This window comes from Lissotriton vulgaris, chromosome 1_1 (assembly GCF_964263255.1).
Source record: "Lissotriton vulgaris chromosome 1_1, aLisVul1.2, whole genome shotgun sequence".
In the NCBI taxonomy this organism is placed as follows: Eukaryota; Metazoa; Chordata; class Amphibia; order Caudata; family Salamandridae; genus Lissotriton; species Lissotriton vulgaris.
The window spans coordinates 706,718,151-706,739,286 of NC_141685.1; the positions used below are offsets into that span (position 1 = coordinate 706,718,151).

At 40.9% G+C, this 21,136-nt stretch overlaps 1 protein-coding gene across 2 annotated transcripts; it reads right to left on the reverse strand.

Annotated features, from left to right (window-relative positions):
- Nucleotides 1–3,554: 3,554 nt before the first annotated feature.
- Nucleotides 3,555–20,841, reverse strand: RGS4 (regulator of G protein signaling 4). 2 transcript variants are annotated; one of them, XM_086954761.1, is made up of 5 exons: nt 20,627–20,841; nt 15,600–15,701; nt 14,368–14,429; nt 9,217–9,383; nt 3,555–7,659 (listed from the first exon to the last, which is right to left on the reverse strand). In XM_086954761.1, exons 1-5 carry the CDS (start codon nt 20,677–20,679, stop codon nt 7,414–7,416), a joined length of 630 nt encoding a protein of 209 aa, XP_086810887.1. In that variant the 5' UTR covers nt 20,680–20,841; the 3' UTR covers nt 3,555–7,413. The 2 variants fall into 2 exon arrangements, with proteins under 2 accessions (XP_086810887.1, XP_086810895.1); XM_086954769.1 differs by lacking the exon at nt 20,627–20,841 and adding an exon at nt 17,198–17,295.
- Between the last annotated feature and the right edge of the window lie 295 nt (nt 20,842–21,136).

Consider the following 21,136-nt stretch of genomic DNA (forward strand, 5'->3'; position numbering starts at 1 on the left):
GCTGGAAGAGATGTATCAACATATATCAGCCTCCTCAGCCACCCTCAGGAAACATAGGGGATTAGGATACGTCTCCCGCACCCACTTATAACTAGTAATTTAATTAACGAAGCACAAAATGGCGAATTCCCGTTTCGCTACCAGTTCGCGGCCGCGCTTCTACCGTGAAAAATCATTTTTTTTTTATTTTCCCCACGGGACCCTTTAATAACCCCAACAACATTCCTAGGGGGTCAAGAGGGGGATACCTTGCCCCCTTTCATTAAATTCCCCTTTCGTTTTCCACCTCTTCTTCTCTCTCGATCCTACCGAGAGACAAGATGGCGTCCGCTCCGGACTGTTTAGAATGTTGACAGACACCGGAGAGCCAATCAGCTTTCTGCGCGCAAAGTTCCGATAAGCGAAAAGTAAGCGGACCGGATCGCTGCCCAGAGCGCTGTTACAGATATATATCTTGGTTTGAACGTTAATTTCTCAAAAACTACTGGAGCACATATATTGAGACCTAGCAAAGGCACATCGGGCTAACAGTCCCTACAATTTTGCCAAGTTTCGTGCAAATCCATTCAGCCGTTCGAGCTAAAAGTGAGTCCAACCGCCCTATGGAAAAATGAATGGAAAAAACGCGTTTTGGGACCCCCCTTTTTTCTCAGCCCCCCCTTGACGAAACCCCCCTAAATTTTCAGGGGCTGCTCAGAATCAAAATGTGCCATTTTCCTGAAAATTTCAGCCGATTCCGTCCACAAACGCCAAAGTTATTAGACATAGAATTTTCAAAAGTCCCATAGAGAAAAAATTCTAACTATATATACCTACTGGCGATAGCCAGTAGGTAATATATATATATATATATATATATATATATATATATATATATATATATATATGCAGCAGATTCCTGAACGCCAATGTGTGACGGGGAGATTTATATATATATATACTTATATATACACACGCACATATATATGTGTGCACTTATATAGTTTTATACATGCTAATACATATTAGTGAAATGTATTGAGTTAACATTATATCATTGGTATATAATAAAATACATAAGATTTACTACTTTAAATTATGTATCTATTAAGATACGATATTTTGTATGATTTTTAAAATTAGTGTAGAATATTTTTTTAAATATTTTTGTGCTTACTTTTATAAGGATAGGGGTACAATATTTTTGTGAATTTATATTTTTAGTTCACTTTTTGTGTTACACAAAACTGTTTGTTTCAATATTCTGTCAGTGATCCCACTGTGTGTTGTGAGGCAGTTGTGTGACACAAAACTGGCATACCATCAGCAGTCTAGCCTATAGCGAATCAAAGCAAATAAGTGGTAGGTTATTGGGGGGTTAGATAGTGTACATTTTCTCCCCATTACATTCGGAATGCCCAGAAACTCTCTACATAATGCTATCCAACATGAAATCTGAATATTATATGTAGTCTAGAAGGTAAGCATTAAGCTTTAATCTAGTGCAATGAGTAAGTAAGGAATAATGATTTAATTTCTGCAGATGAATGCATCAAAATGGAAGTGCACCGGTAGTTTACCCACGAAGCCCAGTAATGCATCACCCCCAACACCAAGTGTCTACCCCACCTGCGACCTTCCCCTCCAAATACAATTTCATACTCCACACCGCTCAACATTACCCCCTGCCATTAACAGCCAGAAGCTCTATGCTCCTGTTGGGCCACTTGTTTTCCCAAATACTAAGGGGCTCATTAGGATGACGGGTGGACTTTGTTCACCGTGCCATCCTGTCTGAATTCGGAACCACCCGCCATAAGGGCGGGGGCCCCGTGGGGCGTATTAGGATATGCCCGCCACAGTGGCAGGCACATCATGCATTTTTAGCATTGTGGCGGGTGGTGCTCTCTGCACCGCCCACCACAATGCTAAAAATGCATTGATGCATTTGCAAAAACAAAGCGGCAGGCACCGAACGGTACCTTCCGCTTTGTTTCTGCAAATAAAGGGGGGTACTACAGGTACCCCCCATGTGCACCCCCCACCTCTCCTTCACGAGCCCCCAAAGTGAAGACCGCATGCCTTTCCGTGGCGGCATCTCCACCGCGGAAAGGCACCTACAGACGCCCATCATAATATGGCTGGCGGTGTCTAACCCCCGCCAGGCTGCCCCCGCCAGCCTGGCGGGGCAATCCGCTCGACATCATAATGGGCCCCTAAATGTCTGGCTCTCATTAGTCCCAGCGTATCTTGTCCCAGTGTTCTTGGCCCCAGCCTCAGACTGGAGCGGCCTCTTTTCTCATCTCTTTGGGCTTTTTCATCTATTCATGGTTCACCTGATGCCTTTCTCGTGTGCATTTCTATATTTCATAAACTCTTTTGCCATTTTGATTTTGCTCTTCATTCTGTCCTAGCTCTGCCTTCTCATTGACATTTTGGTGAGAGTGCTCTTCGTGGGAGAGAAATCAATAATCTCTGTGAAGATAAGTATGTGCAGAGGGCTGCATCCTCAGGGAATATGAATGGGCTGCTTCAGATGGAGCCTATAGCAATCAACACTGGGTGCTATTGAGTAGTAGACAGTTTTCTGCTAGAACATTTAAATGCTTATATTTTTGCTTCTCCCTGTTAAATTGAGAGCATTCCCCCCACCCCCCCATAGCTGGATTATTTGAATACCGTTAAAGACCTGGCTTCTGTGATAGCAGTCACTAAACTACCGCTCCCTTGTTAGTTAGAACACATATAACAAATTAAATAACCCATGGCAGTGGGAAATAATGGTATACTTTCTCTCTCAATCACAACGCATAGAATGGGACAATAACCAATGTCGCTTGCATCAGAGTGTGAAATATAGATACGGGACAGATGTGGACATCTATTGAGTTACATTAGGGATAGGTCCTATCAGGCAGTAACAGATGTTAATTGACTTCCCTCTCATTATGCCCCTTCAGCGTGGACAATTAATATTTGTTAACACCCTACCTGGAGGTTTTTACTGCTAATCGCGTAAATATGAGTTCCTGCTACACTAATCATAGCTATCTGAGATCACTATTGCCTTTAGAAGCCCGACCCAATGTCTGCACTGTTCTGCTCAGCCGCAGCCCGTGGAGGGAGTTGCGGTGGGGCAGAGAGGCGAGGAAGGGGCAGGGTGGGGGGTGCAAAAACACGGCACATGGATAATTGGAGGCATTTTGCGATGCAGGGCACGCTACGAAATTTGTTTTAGAAATTAAATTGTTTACTTACCTCCAATTATCCATATGCCGGTTTTTAGCACCCCCCACCCTGTTGCTCCCCCGCCCCACCTCTCTGCCCCACCGCAACTCCCTCCACGGGCCGCGGCTGGTTCTGCTTCACATGATGTGTAACAATGATGTACTGTGTTTTGAAACACTTACATGCCAGAATGTTAGCTGATCAATAAACTAATAAAATAAACAGTCTTTTAATACCAAAATACACATGCAGACTGCATTAACACAGAAAGACAGGGATACAAATGATTGGCACCTACTACCACATTCCTCTGTGTATTTTGACACAAACATATTTAGCAGAGAAGATTATAAAAAAACATGTTTATTCAAACAATAAATATACTTCGGCAGAAATGAGGATACAGATGGTCTTTCATATCATCGTACTCCAAGAAAAGATCTTCTTTAAAAAAGTGTGCAATAATAATTATAGTCATTTTTACAATACAACTTTATATAAATAATATAAAAAGGAGTATGTTCAAGTATGTGTCATACTAATGAGGATTTAGAAAGTAACTAAAGACAGGAAATGCATTCATTTTCACTGAAAATATGCATTTTAAAATCAACAGATAGGACCTTCGGTAAAAAAAGACAAGTATTTGGAGCACATTATGTCATTTTTACTCATGACCTGATTGCCCGGTTTGCACCCACAACTGTGAAAAGGGGCTGTCCTCTCTGTGGGCATGTGCCCTTGCTCCCGAATGTCCCTGAATGATCACAATTTAAAACAGGAACATCCATGATTTACCCCCCCCCCCCCCCCCTCTCTTCTTATACTAAAGCTGTGATTTCAGAGAAATCAACTCTGGGTGTATGGATATTAGCAGTATGGAGGAATCTGATGTGCCTATACAATTTCTGTGAATTGCAAAGATTTTCACGATTTTAATACATATTTCAGAAAAAAATCATCTGCTATAAATGAAACCATTTCCCAGCTGGGCTGTGGCAATGTAAGGCCCCTTTTACGAGTGGTCATTGTTTTCCGACCCCTGCGCAAACAGGGGTTTGCAAAGAGGTTAGAATGACAAGTTTGGTTTTATTAACTGCATACAATAACGTTTTTTAAAATACCTGAACTTTCTTAAAACTTAGGCAGGTCAACCCTGCCAAATTTTAACAAGGGTAAAGCATACAGTATCGTATTGTGCAGATTTTGGTGCAAAATCTGCATGTTATTCCCCGGAAACTCGTAATAGGTACTATTTATCGCACCTGATAAATAACCTACCCAAGGTATTGTTCTTTACCAAGTGCAAAGATAGCACACCTATACATATAATCAGCGCATTAGAGTCAGAATTGTCCAGTGCTTGCTAACTTAAGATTCAATGGGAGGTCACCAGGTACATTCATCAAAATGTTATTTTTATAGCTGGTTCAAGACCAAAGAATATTGAACAGCAAGAGCAGTCTGCACTCAGCAAAGCAGAGGTGTACAGAGAAATACCTTCTAAAGTATAACACGACATACAGACTAGGACAGCTCGTCGTCTTCAGCTCTACATGGGCTACTCACGGGTGCTTCCTCATTCACTTAAAGGTGGTCGAGTCATGCTCATATACCCGTGTGTAGTTTTTACCCAAAGCAGCAAATAAAATAGCCACAACACCGCATCACATTCTAGAATAGGTGTACTTTTAATTTACATGTACAGAGTTCTAGAGAGGCTTTTAAACAATGATAGACTAACATAAATTGCCAATCTAAATGTCTCATGTGACACTTTGCATTTCAATAAAGTCAAATCACTAGAAGCCACAGTTTATGTTAGTACAATAGAACTTAACTATTAGTGGGAATGAAAACCACATTCAGATAGTGAGGCCTACTGATCTGTCAAAAGAATTTTAGATGAGCATATCACATTAACCTATCTTTTTCACATATGTGTGAGACAATATCCATTACCCAGGAACGTGAGAAAGTTAGTTTCAAGTTCCGGAAACTTTGCTCAATTGACAAAATGATAATCCAATGTTTTGATAGCTCCTTTATGAGACAATTCATGTATCTGAAGACTTGGCTCGCTTATGACAACTATTGATTTAGTTTCAATTAATTAGTCATTTTGTGGCATTTTTAGGAGCTAGCTGGCAATTTCATAGACAAAGAGAAGACCTTTGGCTAATATTTGTCCAATCATGTATGGAGCATTTAATTTGGCAATTGTACCCCTGGAAAATCAAGGCGAGAATATCAATGGCATGAAATATCGTGGACCGAATATTGTGGGAAAAATATTGAAGCGTATGTAAGTATAGATTTTACACACCTAATCCACATACATGTACCTGGATGATACACACATCTTCAAGATGTGTATGTAGATGGGGATCTAAGACTAGTTCATCTATACTTCCTCTATATACAATTACCTTTAGATATTTTGTCCCTCAGTATTATGTCCAAGATATTAGCATATCACAATATTTTTATCCTCTATATTCCATAGTACAATCATATTGTCCATTCTAAATTCCAACCTTACCTGTTTAGTTTTTTGTTTTTAAATTTCCTCCTGTTTTAAAAAGTGCATTATTTTAGCTTCTAGTTGAATTGTATTCTATGCTTTGAAACTAGGACACTTTATACCATAAATATACCCATTAAACACATAAATACATAAATATTACACAGATGTTCTTTGAACAAAATCCCATTCTTCATTAGAGGTTCTTGGCATTTTCATACAATAGGTTGCCGCATTCTTTGGGTTGCATATTTGATCCTGAATTATATAGTTACCATTCTGTTCTATCCAGGGTGCATGCTGGGCGCCTCTGTGCTAAAGATGAGCCCTCAACTCTCTTCAGACAATAAAACATGCAAAGTAAGCTTCCTAGACAAACCAGTAATGCCACAAAATCCTGTCTTTTTCGTCCTACGAGCTGTGTACACTCCCTAAAGGCAGTTCCGTTTAGGTTTTAGATTAGGATGTCCACAGCAGTGCTGCATTTGACACATATAATAGTCTAAAAGAGCACATCAAACTGCATACTGGGTGCCAGTATTTGGACGACAGCCAGAAATGGACGGCAACATTGTACAACGGGTTCCTTTTTCAAGATGCACACATATGGACTTGTTCAAATTTAGAGCCCAATACACAGACATCTGAAATGGTGAAGACAAACCAAAAACATTTAAACAAGACCTCGGCAGCAACAGTAGCTTAAACATGAGGACTAGTCCCAGTGCACACGTCATGCTCTCATTTTAAGGATCAGGCACATCAGCTGTTGGACTAACTTTTCTATAGCAATATATGAAAATAGTGCATCATAAAAACAACCATGCCCATGAAAATGATCGATAAATCACAAATCACAGTAGGATATTGTTTGGGGGGTGCAGTTTTTTCAGTACAGCATGGCGCCCTTCAGAGTTGAATGACAGATTTTGTTGGCTGCCAATTAGGACTAACACTCAATGAGAACTCACAGTGCTAGAATCTTCCACATAATTTTAAGGAAAACATTCAATAAAGTACATATAATGAATGATGCCTCAACTGGTAACCATTGTGGGCAGGTCATTCAAAAACATGTATAATTGCTATTTGGTTTTAATATTAAATACAGAAATAGAGGTGTATCACTCATCCATAGAAGTGCTTTAACGGCTTGACGTGGATGAGTGAAATAAGCTGTGATTTAGGATATTTTGCATTCACAGGCCAGCTTCTATTTTTTAAAAGAGTAATCACTTAAAAATCAACCCAAAGTCTGCTTTATCAATTATGGTACCTTGGTTATCCAGGCAGACTAGATATCAGCTGACTCTTCAAGCAGCCATGCCAATTCTCCATGTAGCTCATGCAGTGTATAATTTTTGCTTGAACTTTAAATCTAGGTTATTTTCATTTTTTCATTTGTGATTTTCTTTAGAAATCCCCATGAAGTGGGGATATACCCGGTAAGTGCTGATTCTGCTGATCCTTAGAATAAGTCTTTTTCAAAACATAAACCACATCAGTGACTGGTGGACTACACCAGAATTCACTGTACAGACAGTATTGGATTTAAGGTGACAATGCCATAATAGAAAACACACTATGACTGTGTGATGCATCATCGATTCACAACACGGTATGGTATGTTCATTTGAAAGTACTTCCATCTAACAGTCAGTCTGACTTCCGCTCTGGGACTGTTAGGCACACTGTGGAATCTGCTGAGTATGGTCTAAGCTGTAGGCCTTGAATTTTTTCTGGTTTGCACCACATCGAGTCTCTGTAGGAAGGACCAGGTCCAAATAAAACCTGGACTTCAAGAACCGGCGGTAAGAATCCTTCTGCATAAGGATGAAGATTTTCTGTTGAGCAGTGTCAAAACAGGAAGTTGTTGGCTCCAGGAGATTCTGGCTAGTCTCCTCCCGGGTGTAAGAATCCAGGTTTACCTTTTGGGAAAGAAGATAAACAATTTGTTAGAAAAAAAGGCCATTTTATTTTTGGAAAAACACGTTACCATAGGAGATCCCATCTTATTCCATGTAATATGACATTTCATTTATGAAGAGACACATGCTTATGTTGTCTTTATAAACTTGATTTGCGTTTGCCAGCTACTGAGAGTTTTTGGGGTTACTATAAAACAAATACATTGAGAAAATATTTTTTAATTAAAGGTTTACCTCACAAACCATGGCATATGATTCCCCCAGTAATCAGGTGCCCGATATGTATGGTTGGGCCAGATGTACTATTGACTGGATGCAAAATACTGGTCACAATTTGCAATCATTACTTTTGCGACCAGTAAATATTTTTATGAACTGACCTTTGTATCCCTAGGTCAGTCTATAAAAGACAGAATGGGACTGAGCCACAACCTGGCCTTCCTAATTGATATTATAAACAGTAGGTAGTTTGCAAATTGTGACTATATCTGATAGGCCACAATCACAGGGATAGTAACCAGCATGGGTCAAGAGACCACCATGTCTGTGATTGATTTTAAATAAAGTAAACTTTAAAAAAATGTTTTTAAAAAAGCTGCCTGTTCTCATTTGGGCCGCATTTTAAAAGAAAATGTTTTGTGGTGCATCAGACCACTGCCTACTCTTAAACAAACTTTATTTTTACATTCACAAAGGGGAAGGTGTAACGAGGGGGCCCCCTTCCCTTTTTCTAATGAAATACAAAATCCTTTCAGGTGTTGATATAGTTGCAGAGTTTTACCATCAAAATTTTGTTGCAAAACTTTAGGCGAGTTCAGAAAAAAAAGGAATTGGGTTGATTTACAATACGACCTGCCTAGTTAATATTCATTGGTTAGGCTTTAAATTACGACGGAAACCAACTGGTAACAACTGACAGAGATGGAGGCCTGCATGCGTCAGAAGACCATCCGGTCTTTGACTGATTTTCAATAAAGCAAACATTTCTAAAGCAGCCTGCTTGCATTAAAGAAAATGGAACTGTATTTTTAAAAAACGTTGTATTTTTAAGATGATTTAGGAGTTGGCAGTGGTCTGCTGGACCACTACCTACTCATCAACAAATGTGTTTTTACATAAAAAAAAGGGAAGGGGGGTACCACTTCCTGTTAAGTCTGTATATATTTTCAATGTTTTGTAACCTGATTTCGCTCACAAAACATTGATACATAAGATACAGATTCGGTATTTGGAAGGGACTCCTAAAAAAAAAAACTTCCAAATACCAAACCTGTATCCATTCAGAGTCCCATTTTAGGATTTGGAAAAACTTTTCTGACTCCTAAAACTGAGTAAGTACACAGTAAACAGCATTTTAATAGCCACAAATGCCTAAATAGAGGACCGGGTACCCTCAAATTTCTTAGCGCATCCGGCCTCTAACCTCTCATTCTGACCTACTAAACTCGTAATGGGAAGGCAAAATAGAATTGAGGAAATAAAGCATGGGCAGCATTTCCTAAGCAGTTTTGCCTCTTCAAATACCGGGTCACTCCCAATGAGAGGGCAGATACTTACTTCCTTGGTGGCGTGTACTGAGATGAAGTCATCATAGATTTTCCTAGCCTTGGAGGCGAGCTTTGCTGCAGATTTGATCTTTTTGTATTCCTCACATGCGATCCAGAACTCAATATTCTCTTCGCTGTATTCGGACTGGAGGAAGGCTTTGAAAGCAGAGAGACCACCTAGAAGAAACAGAGAACAACATTGCTGCCACTTTATCCAAACCAGTAACTTAATTCGTCTTCATTATTTTTTCCACACAACAACGACAGAAAATAGAATGACTTTACCACTCTTTTCAGCCATTGGTAAGCAGTTTGGATTTGCTTTTAACAGATACTGGAGAGACAATTTATTTTACAACAAAAATGCTAAAATATACGTACTACATTCTTAACTCTATTTTTATGGTTCTTCATATAGCACAAGCTTAAGTCAAGGAAGCAAAAGAGGACTTCATTAAGTGTTGCCATAACACCAGAGCATCTCAAACAGAAAATACTGATTATAGAACAGTAGAAATAGAAATAAACTATTGGCCATGTTCATCTAAATATCAGTAGGCAAGTCCTTGAATATAGCAGGTTAGATATTGGGATGTACTGAAGTTCCAAGTAGTTTTCTGGCTTCAGATGCGGAAGAGATGACTTGGGTGAAAGGTGAGTCAAGCTGAGCACTGATTAAAAAGTAGGATTTGAGGGGAGACTAAAAAGGAACATTGAATGAATGGCAGGGCTAACAATCCCAATGAACTAAAACTTGGCGTCCGGTCACTTATGGGTTATGAAACACATTTAGTACAACACGATAGCCACTTATTTTGTGTGATAATAGCCACGCTATTACACCAATTACATTTTAGAACAGACACCAAAGGGCACATTTGGAAAGGCTTACTCGTCAGTGCCAGAAGAAAGCCCAGGGCACTTTCATTAAGATCTGAAGTAGAAGACTTCTTCAAAAGTTAGAACGCTTGGCTATCCTTTGCTAGTGGTTAGTAGGAATTATACTACTGGTGCATCTTATAGATGGACGTGTGCAACCAGAACTCAGAGAGATTTGGTGAAGTACACCTTGAAGATAATAAGGCTATTTCAAAAAAAGCTTCCAGTATGTCTAGATCTGTATTAGTGCTAACCTGTCTGAATATGGAGGATAATGGTGAATATACTTCTGGCCTGATCCAGTTAAGTCTTGATAAATATGTACATGTTTGCAGAGTTTAACAATGCAATTGCTATAAATGTATTCTATGTTCTTCTGCAAAAGGGCATAATTGTCTCGGCAAGGGTTATTTCAGAACCACGTTCATATATCCATGGGAATAGTAAAAAATTGTCCAGTTGGTGACCAACGAGCTAACTCAGCTGAGACAATGAGTTTGCTTCTAACGGCATGTCGTGCCCTTTACTCACAGCATAAGAGAAATAAGTGTACCCAATATGCCAAAGAGGGCAGGGAACGGTAACTACAAAATCATGTGACGCTTGACAAATCACTCAATCTTCTTCTGTCTAAAATTGTGTTAAATAATCTGGTTCTCTTGTAGGCACCCCGATGCCTTCGGACGAATTTCTTGATATATAAAACTGCAACAGCACAACAACAAAAAATACAAAGAGCCACAATGTGTCTATGGTCTTTATCTTAACATATCACCCTGTGAGGACTTGGGCACTGCGTGACTCTTTTTTAGGAGGAAGGACCAAGTTACAACCGCTGTACTGTTGAGTGATGGTGGGAGGGGTCACTTGTGCATTCCGACAAACCAGCTCCCTTCCTCCTGAGACTTACATCCTAGATACATGTTTTTTTTTTAACTTTCATTAATCCCTCTGAATATGCAGAGCCGTTAATGGCTGGTGAATTGTAGAAGAAATATTTATGTAGTTTAAAAGCTTACACGATTTTCAGTAAAATTGTTTGTCTTTTTGTTTTTTACAACTCACTACTTTCCTATTTTTGGATGCGCAACCAGTAACATGAGTGGATGAAACACAATCATAGGAAGGGGGGGAAGAAAAGGCATCCTAACAGGGTCAGAGGGAGAGATTCTAGGAAAAGATCCGACATAAGAGTCCAATAGAAGATGCTGCTGTATAAACACGTGCCCGCTTCCCAGCTGACTCGAGGCAGACTTTCAACACGTAGGGCTACGGGAAGAGCATGGGAACAGAAGTGTCTGTCTGACACGGGGCCACTGCGCCCCAGCAGCTGCAGCATGCCAAGCATAGCCCGATACCACAGCTGTACTTTCTTATGATGCGCGCGGGCGGAAGTGACGCATATGGCGCAGCCCATGCCTCTCTACTCCCAGTCTGTTTGCTCCCTGCCTTTGACCCTCAACCCCAAGAAACTTTAGATTGAGAAGCGTCTGGAGAGTTATCCCGAAAACGCTTGTGTGCGTCACGTATATCTCCAGACCCTCATGGTTAAACTCAAATCGTACGTGACCGGAAGCCCTACAGTCACAGAAGCACTGGAACAAGAAATCAAGCAATTGCAACGAGGTTGACAATTTACCGGGGTATTTGCAAATGAGCCGTTGATATATATTTGAAGCATGTGTATTTTGCTCCATTTTTTGTAGCAGCGGTCAGTGCTGTTTAGCAGCAGCAAAAAGCAGTATTTATATTTTGCCTCTGTAGGCAAAAGTTGCTACAAAAAAGACGGATTTGCTACTAAAGGAATTTGAAGGAAATAGCAAAACAGCACAACATAACAAAATGTAATCTTGTGCAGAACTGAACCTCAGAACACATTACCCCCACTTAGCCACTGTATGTAATGTACCACGCTATCAAATGTGTAAAATTGAGTAAACTATGCAACTTTGTTCAAGTGCCTCTCTGAGTCTGTCTGCAATAATAATCTTCATCGCTTCACACTGTCACAGAAAGAGGGCGCTCTGCGTGCGAATAACGAAAGGCTCACGTGCTGCCATATACTTAGTTACCATCGATAGTCTAGGGAGCAAGACCAATTCATACATCCAATTACATAAACAGATTTTATCCAAGCAATCTAGGTGGGGATTTTTTGGAAGGCAGTATGGTGTATAAATGTAATTTGTGTGACGTTTCTCAAGTGATAGAGATTTATGATTTTGTAGTTGCGGGAAAGTCAGCCGCCCGCCATACGAGTCCAATAGGAGCCACTGCTGCCTAAACAAGTGCCCGCTACCCAGCTGACTCGAGGCAGGCTTTCAACTCCTAGCGCTACGGGGAGAAGCAAAGGGACCGATCTGCCTGCCTGACAGGGGCCACGGCGCCCCAGCAGTGGCCCGTGCTACAGAGCTGGGCACAAAATGCGTTTTGCAAAGTATGCACTAAGTATGTTTGTCTTTCCCTATTTTATATAGACACAGACTAGCTGGGTAGCAATAGTATATTAGCTGAAAAAATACACATTTGCATTTAGAAATTACACATCTCACATATTCTAGGTAACGGGAGACTGAGATTTTTGGCCCAAATTCACACTGTTGAATCTGGGCCACAATAAGAACCCAGGTCGCAGAATTTAGATTTGCATTTTATCCACCAACCCACAACAAAGTATCTTTCTGATCCAACTAATCTGTCAAAGGCTACATTTTATTTAGCATTTAGGAGCTTGTTAAAGACTCTGAAAATTAATGATAATTGGCTTTTGTTGTACAGACCAAACATTTACGAGTCATATTCAACTGATGGCTATATTATCGCCCAGCAACAAACCAAAAACTGACATGGGTTGAGGTTGCACATTTTCCCAATACATTTCAGCAGGGTTAATCTGCATAATGTATTAGTGAAAAACTGCGAGTGTGTGGTAATTACCCCACAACTCATAATTCTAATTTTTGCACAAGCGCCTATTTTCGTTGGAAGCAGAATATAGACTTGAACTTGTAAACATGGTCTATGTTTAAGAAACTTACAACTATCGCTCAGTTGCCCCAACAAAAAGAATGTACGACTCAATATGGGAGGTGGTAGTGACATATACTACAGTTTCATGCCATTATCTTCAATGAAAGGTTGTATCATTAACAGGCAAATGACAGCTACATTATTTGAAATCTTTTTAAGGGGAAACAGCCTTTACAACGCAGGCTGAGCCACGCATACCGTTTCCCTGCAAGCGGAACCACGCTTGATTTAACCATGCATATGCCTTAACCATTCATATGCATGGATAAGGCAGTGTGCGGTCTAGAGGAGCAGATGGGCGGGGGGGGGGGGGCAGGAACAGGAAGGATCGGGAGAGGAAGCTCTGGGACGCGGTCTGGTAAGTGGGCTGGGTTTTTGGGACAGGGTAGCTTTTAGCGATGGTTTTAGGGCTTGGGGTGGGTCGGGTAGTTTTAAGGGCTGTGGACCGTTTTTAGGGTGGGAGATGGGGTGGTTTTCAGGGGTATGGGTCAGCTTTTAGGGCTCAGGGTAAGAGTGCTGGGGGTCAGGCTACTTATCGGGGCTGGGGCAGTTTTAGGGCTCAAGGAGGGGCGCTGGGGTGGGGGCAGTTATTAGGACACGGGCTGAGTTTTAGGACTAAGGGCGGGGGGAGGGACAGTTTCCAGGGCTGGAGTGAGGGTAGTTTTTAGGACATGGGGGTACGTTTTATGATTCAGGGTGGGGGCCGCGCTCGGGTTAGTATTTTGGGCTGGGGGTCGTGTTTTAGGGCTCGGGAGGGTCAGGGCAGTTTTTAGGGCAGGGACGGATAGATAGGAGGGATGGGGCCAGGTTTTAGGGCTCAGGGCAGGGGTTGCTGGAGTGTGATCTTTACTATGCATATCCCTTTAACAATCATGCCTTTACATCAAAATTGCATGCTAAAGGCATGCGTGGGAAAGAAATGCGTGGTTAAGACGCATTTGTTGTTAGGCCCACGATGTTTAGGCACATGTGGTTTATCCATGCGTTCTTCTGTCACACAACCCTTTTTAAGTGCTGTTTCCCTCACAAACTATGACAAGCTATATAAAAATGAAAGGCAGTTTGCAAATCATGCAGTTTGTAGATTGTCCTGTGAAGCGGACCTAAATCTAATCGAATGCTGCATTCTATTTTTAAATGCTGAGACTGGTAATGCAGTTAAATTGGCAAATATTTGCATTGTGTAATTTGTTAATTTGCAAATCAGAATATTTCAGGAAAGTTAGTTTAAGGAAGTCGAAAGAATACTTACTCTCATGAGTAATCAAATTTTCCAAGCCTTGGGACCATTTCTTGACTTCCTCCTGGCTTAGCCTGCAGAGAGAAAGGCAATGGTTTATATTCCATGCTCTATTTAAATTCAGAGTAAATCATAATGAAAATACTACTAAGAAAGTCTTCTTTCCACAGCTAAACTGAACAGGCTTGTACAAGCTATTTTCCTACCCTTGGGGTGGATTATTATGTTATAGTATGTTAAACATATTTATTATGCAGACATTTTGCCATTGGTGCAGTTGGGTTATTTTGCTTGCCCCATGCCCAGCATCTCGACTCATGAGTGTGGTAACTAGATTTGGTAGAAGTACTAGGGAACATGACTCCCATCTCCTGGCTAATCAGGCTATCTGTAACCTCTTTGTCAAGGACAAAGGCAAATTCTCCAGCTGGCAGAGTAAATCTGGTGCCTGCTTCTGGTGTTTCCTGGATTTCCTTCAAACCCACTTGAAGAAGCTCTCCATTTTGGCCACACAGAGTTACTTAATTTATACAACATTGGATTTCAGCAGCTCCGTTTCAGAAATAATGACTATGTCTGGGCGCTGAACTCCGTTCGCAGAGTTTTCCACACTCCATGTTATGCGGAGCTCCCAACAACTCTACTTCGCGCAGCGGAGCGGAATTTTTCTCCTCGCTTGTGTTCGTCAATGTCAAGTTGGTGAGTGCAAGCGAGGAAAATCCACCTCCCGGTGAGATTTTTCCTCGTTCATGATTGTCAACGCCAAGTTAGTGAGCGCGAGCTTGTAAAATCAACCTCCCTGCGAGATTTCTCAATGCGTGTGGTCAGATTTCTGATTGCGGGTGGTCGCGTATGCTCTCGACCGCTAGTGTTGAGAAACCGCCCGCTCTCGTTGAGAAAGCTGCTGCTCGAGTAAAAATATACTCGAGCGGCAGAAAAGAGCAGCACCCGCTTGCGCTGTGCATTGTGCTGTTCGCAATGATTGCACAGTGCAGATAAGCACCTGGCACTGTCAATCACCGCAAACTGCATTTATCTAAAGAATCTCTGCCGCTTGCGGAGCTTCGCGCTGTGAAGTTTTTTGTGCACTTTGCTGAGGTCCGCATAACGCAACTCCACGATCTCCACCCAGGGTTAATATTTGCTTGCACATGGCATTATGTTTGCTTGGTCTTTGTGGCCACCTTAAAGCACAGAAGAAAGATGGGCTACCAGAAAAAATTTCACTGAAAATGAACACTTACTTCTGAGACTGGGCTGCTTTGTCTTTCTTGCTGCAGGATACTTGGTCACATGGCTCTGTTTTCTGAAGCAAGAACCCGAGGCGATGTTTCATATCTTTTGCACTGAAAAAAATAAATCACAATGATATTAGTGACTGGCAAAGTTTTAGAGATTTAAATTCCAATAAACTCAATTTTTTGCAACTATGACAACTTTTTATAATACATGCTTGCTACTGCCAATATCTCAAAGCATTGTAAATCGCAAGTTACACTATAAGCTTACTCAAATGTACACAATTTATCAGCCAGAGATGGTCAGATCTTCTAGGATTTGATCACGTGACATGCATTTTGCACCCTCTCTTGATCAGACTTGTACTTATAAAACTTAGAAGTCTTGCCAGCTAGAACGTATTCCACAATTTTGAGATTAATCATCATTTGTTGTTTGCAGATTTTATCATTATAACAGTTCGGATCATACTAATATTAAAGGCAAATCCAAGAGCTCATTGATGACTTCTTCTCTATGAACCGCTCTAACCTGGACTCACAACCATTGATTAGATCTCTAGAAACCTCATCTAAAAGCAGCCTCCTACTCCATCACGTAACTGTTTCCATTTTGAGCTATGATTCCTGTGGCATGATTGAACCTCTTTCCTCAATGATGACCACGTGTTGTCTCAACTGTGGCTGTCCACGAACAGGCCCACATGATCCATAAGAAAAAACAACGAAACATGTTGAAACTAGTATTGTAAATGAAATACTCCATTCTTTAAATACAATCAGATTTTGGTCTTTGAAATGTGTGCAGTTTTATTAATAAACTAACTGTTGTGTGTTCACTTATCATTTAATAACATAGCCCCGGGAAACAGGAAGATATAGTTTTCCTTATAGAGGCGAGAAATTATAGAATATTCTTAGAGGTTCAGTGCTGTAGCTCCCTGCTACAGTTCAAGCCAATATATTCATTAAGGAAAAAGACTGGTGTCATTCCAAATATTTAGAAATCTTTGGCGGTACTTACAGTAAATTCATAAATCGTGCAAATAATGCATAATCACAAAGTAGCAATAAAATCTCCACCTGAAGCCAAGTAATACCGAATATTGCATTTGTGTGCTGAATGTCCTGTACTGGCCCACAACACGGTTTGGACACTGTATACAGAAAGGGGATATTTCTGCCTCAGGATTAGTAAAGTAGATATTTGCTGCTCTAATGGCATTCTTGCATAGGGAGTTTTAATGCCTATGGCAATAGGTCAAAACTCTGTGTATGGAAAAACAATATGATTCAACAACAGCCCAATTAAAAGGCACTACAACTCCGTTTTGCTTAATGGTTGTTTGTTCGTTACATATTTATTAAATGAATGTGTGTTTCTTGACTACATGATGGTTTTAAGAATTAAAGGTGTGCTGAGTTGGTTTTAAGGATAAAGGTTGCCCGCCTTTTATCCATCAAACAACGCCACTTTGAAAACATCCACTGAAATCATTTTGTGAGTGTTTAGAATGTAGAAATGCTCAGGCTGCATCAGACTGATATAAATAAAATAGCACAGAGGTGCTATTATTTTATTTACGTGCTCTTTAAAAGCATACCTTTCTAACGAGTTGATGGTTACACGCTGTGGCAAAGTCTTAGAATAAATATAGAATTTATGGTTGAAAGTTTAATTTGGCCTCATGATGCAATCTGTGTGTCGCTTGGGGTTGTTGGAAGGGAAACGCAACAATCAATAACTGCAGCTGCTGAGACGAGTGAGGTTTCCTATAGAAATTTAATAAATCGCTTTGATACTGGATGCATATTCCCAAGATTTCTGTTAAAAAACGAAGGCATACAAAATGAGCTATGGCGAACAAATATGTTAAGTATGGAACAAAGAGGAGTGGATTCTGTCCCAAGCTTTAGGAAATGGCTGAAATGTTATCACAAGGAATGTGCAGCAAGTCACCGGGAAATGTGGCTTAACTGGTCAATATATTTACTGCTGTCCTGAGCCAAATTAGAGCTAAAAGTGGGCACACGAACCAGAAATGTTTCCTATTTTACTGTACAATCTACCGGATTATGTTTTGTAGGGTATGTGATATGTATAGCACAACATCTCAAAGACGCCTGTAGATAGCCTGTAGATAGCTTAAATACCTGTTTTCCACAATTACAAATAGTCCTATCTGCAACCTGAAGAAAGCCCTCAGGTAAATGCTGAGAATCGGTATGTTTTTGAGGACAGTATTGTTCTGCTAAGATGTAATATAACCAAAAGCATCAAGGTCCTCACTGAGAGTTTGCATCCCACACAGTTGCCTCTGTGCCCAGATTGCCCTTGAGGTGCTCCTGCTAAAGGCTTGAAAACAGACCTGTGGGGTTCATTGGTCAAGGGGGATGTCTATTTCCACTGTGCGGCACAATGTGGATAAATCCCCCTGCGTTCTTTACTCATCACAGCAAACTCTTTGGAAATTGAGGAGAAGATTCATTTTAGGGCACCAAACATGGCTGCCCCTACTACAGCATGATGCGGACTCTAAGGAAATGACCAACCTTTCACTTAATCTCTACATTATCCTATTGACAAGACGGAACAGCACTTAACACACTGGCAAAGTAACATTGATTCCTACAGATTAATCTGCACAGGTTTTTAAAAGCAAATTCATTATCAGGTTACAAGGAGTGACCATTTTATCTGTATGGAAGCTTGGAATGATTAGCTCATATGAGATTGCAGGACCTACTTTTAACGTTTTTTTTCAGCTGGTTCTTGCCCCTCAACAGCCATGTCCTCAACAATTTATCGTTCTACAGATTTCACTACACATTAGCAGTTTTTCAGTTACTAAGCTAATTTCCACGATCAATGAAAACATTTGCTTTTGTCTCCTCTGATTTGACCTTTCGCCCAGCGTTAGCATTAGACGAAGACCAAGAAGGCTGGCTTCTCACATGCAGATGTGTATCTCACCCCATCTGCGTCTCCACCCCAGGCTGACGTAGGCCTACCACGCGGCATCAAACCTATCAACTTGCCTGTAGAAAAATGGCTGTTTATCTGCTCTGGGAGTGGAACTATCTGATAAACCACCACTTCTGCTTTTGTTCACACCATAAATGTCTTGATATACTTGAACTAATATGACCGCAGCCACGTCATCTTTCCAAGATTAAGTCATGGCTAGTTATACCACTCACAAACACCACTTTTCTCTTACATCACATCTCAGGAGCCATTCTAGCTACAAGATATTGTAGATCTTGTACAAATCAACACTATATGTTATTATTTGACTTCTGCTGGCAGTAATTTAAATGTTGTTACTATTATTATGAGGAATTCTCTGTCATTTCCACATTTTTCTGAAACCGCCGGACCAAGTGGAAAGCCTTGCTCAAAGTACAATGAAACCAGTTTTTTTTTAATTATATAAGGCATGCACAAACCCCTGGAATATATACAAAATGATGTGGTAAATTGGAGCAGTGTATATCCAAATGTTCGCCAATACCAGCTATACATATTTTTTAACATGGAATTGAGTTTTGGTTAATTGCAGAAATTATTTTAAATCTAAACCTTGGCTTGTCTAAAAATGTGTAAACCATCTTGACTGATATTCATAACTTGAACTTTTTGTGTTGCTTTTATTGGAACCAAATTAAAAGACATCCTCCTTTGCACTAAGCACAACGAATGTGCAATGACACAACCTTTGAGACATTTTTCGTCGTATATCCAAGAAAAATGTTTTCTTTCTTACCAGCGACGGTTGAGCAACTGAGATCTCTCTAGAACTCTGAACATGGGTTTTTCTACCTTTCTCATAATGAGCGTTGAATATTAACCCGAGTTTCTCGATAGAATAGCACCTGTGTGCTCTCGTTGTTGACAGATCTAGCTAACGAGAGCGCCAAATGTAAACTTGGTTGACATGTTTTTGTGGTTTCAGATTGCAAGCTAATGGCACTTTTTACAGAGGTAGATGTATACACAACATGCTCCCAAAAACCTTTGCTACACATAATGTCATGCATTTTCCCTTGCGGAAATTCCACGTGCCCAATTACAAATTGCTTTCAAGTAGCAATTTGTGTCATATTAAAGCATGCATTCACATCAGAGAAAAAATCATGTCAAACAGGTTAAGGAGATGGGCCAACCAAATCCAAATAACACATTTGACGCCAACGACTAGTTCCAAGAGGCAAATTGAATTTTCTTCATTGCATTTCGGCAGATCCCTAAAAACTGGTTCTCGTGGATATCTTTTGCAACTGTTCTATCCACTGTGTTTTAAATGGGCCGGTACTGTCTGGTACGGAGGACCGGCACTTTTGTAGAGAGGAAGAGAGACAACACTTCTCAAGAGTGACGTAATACTTTTAACTGGAGAGTAGCTGCACTTCTTAGAAACAACAGGTATTCGGGTGCAGAGTACCAGCACTTCTATTTTTCAATTTCAAGCACTGTCGAGCAGACTTACGACCGGGGTGCAGAATCACACACACGTGCGTGATTGAGAGAAAACACTAATATTAGATAGAGCACGCCTGCGTGTGAGTATGCGGAGACTGCGGTATTTATTGCATAGCAATACAATATAAATGTTCCCCTGATTAAACAAAATATTTATACGGGGTGAGCAGCTGTACAAAATCGTAACACATCAGGCTCTGCATTTTACTGCATGTCTGCTTGCTGTATTTAGCAGTTTCGTTTGAATGTTTTTATGAAAACAGAGGCGACAGCTCTGCTGGCTAAGTTGCTCTGATATATTATAACAAGAAGAGGTGGATTTGAGTCCCGGCTTCTGCATTTACACAAACTGCGTCATCATGCTTGAATCACTATCTTCCATGTGCTACCCATCCATCGCTGACTGAGGTAACCTAGAGTTCAATGATCACCGGACCTGGGAGCTGGCCGGTTATTATAACAATTATAAATCTACCGAACGATGTAACAAAAACCACAGCGGTGCGTGTGCATTCATAGCAAAATAAGTGCACGTTTACCATGTACGTACCTTTTCAGGCATGTTGCCGGCAACGCAGCGACCCCTGCTAGACCTTTGCACATTGTTCCTGAACTCGAACTTCCAATTCCAGGTAAAAACGGCTACGTAAGCTCCTGCTGCAGCGCTCGTGCGGACTTTCTGCTCCTATTTGATGCTACAGCCAACTCTGCTCTGCGCCAGTTGCTGCTTCTCTGATCTTCGCCTGCATCCCTGCCTCGTTTTATAGGTTATTGCTGCGGTTCGGGGAAGCCAAGCAGCCAATCAGGTTTTAGTGGCAGAGCTCCAAGTCCCTCCCCCCACGCGCTCCACCGCGCTTTGAGCGAGGAGGAAGCGGGAGCAGTGAGCGGCTCACACACACAAGGGCGAGCGCGTCACCAAAGGTGATTGCAGATGCCTGCCACCTTTCAGCTGTTAAACCGTTCGGTGAAATATGAGGAGGCTTCCTACTTTGTACTATTTCCAAACATATGCCCCCCAGTTTGTGAGGGTGTCCATTAATTCATGACAGGTCTGTTAAGA

Coding starts and splice junctions, on each gene's coding strand:
- RGS4 (XM_086954761.1), bottom strand. CDS start 20,679: ATGTGCAAAGGTCTAGCAGGGGTCGCTGCGTTGCCGGCAACATGCCTG. Junction 15,702..20,626: donor CCGGCAACATGCCTGAAAAG/GTACGTACATGG, acceptor TATTTTTTTCAG/TGCAAAAGATATGAAACATC. Junction 9,384..14,367: donor AAATTTGATTACTCATGAGA/GTAAGTATTCTT, acceptor TGTTTCTTCTAG/GTGGTCTCTCTGCTTTCAAA.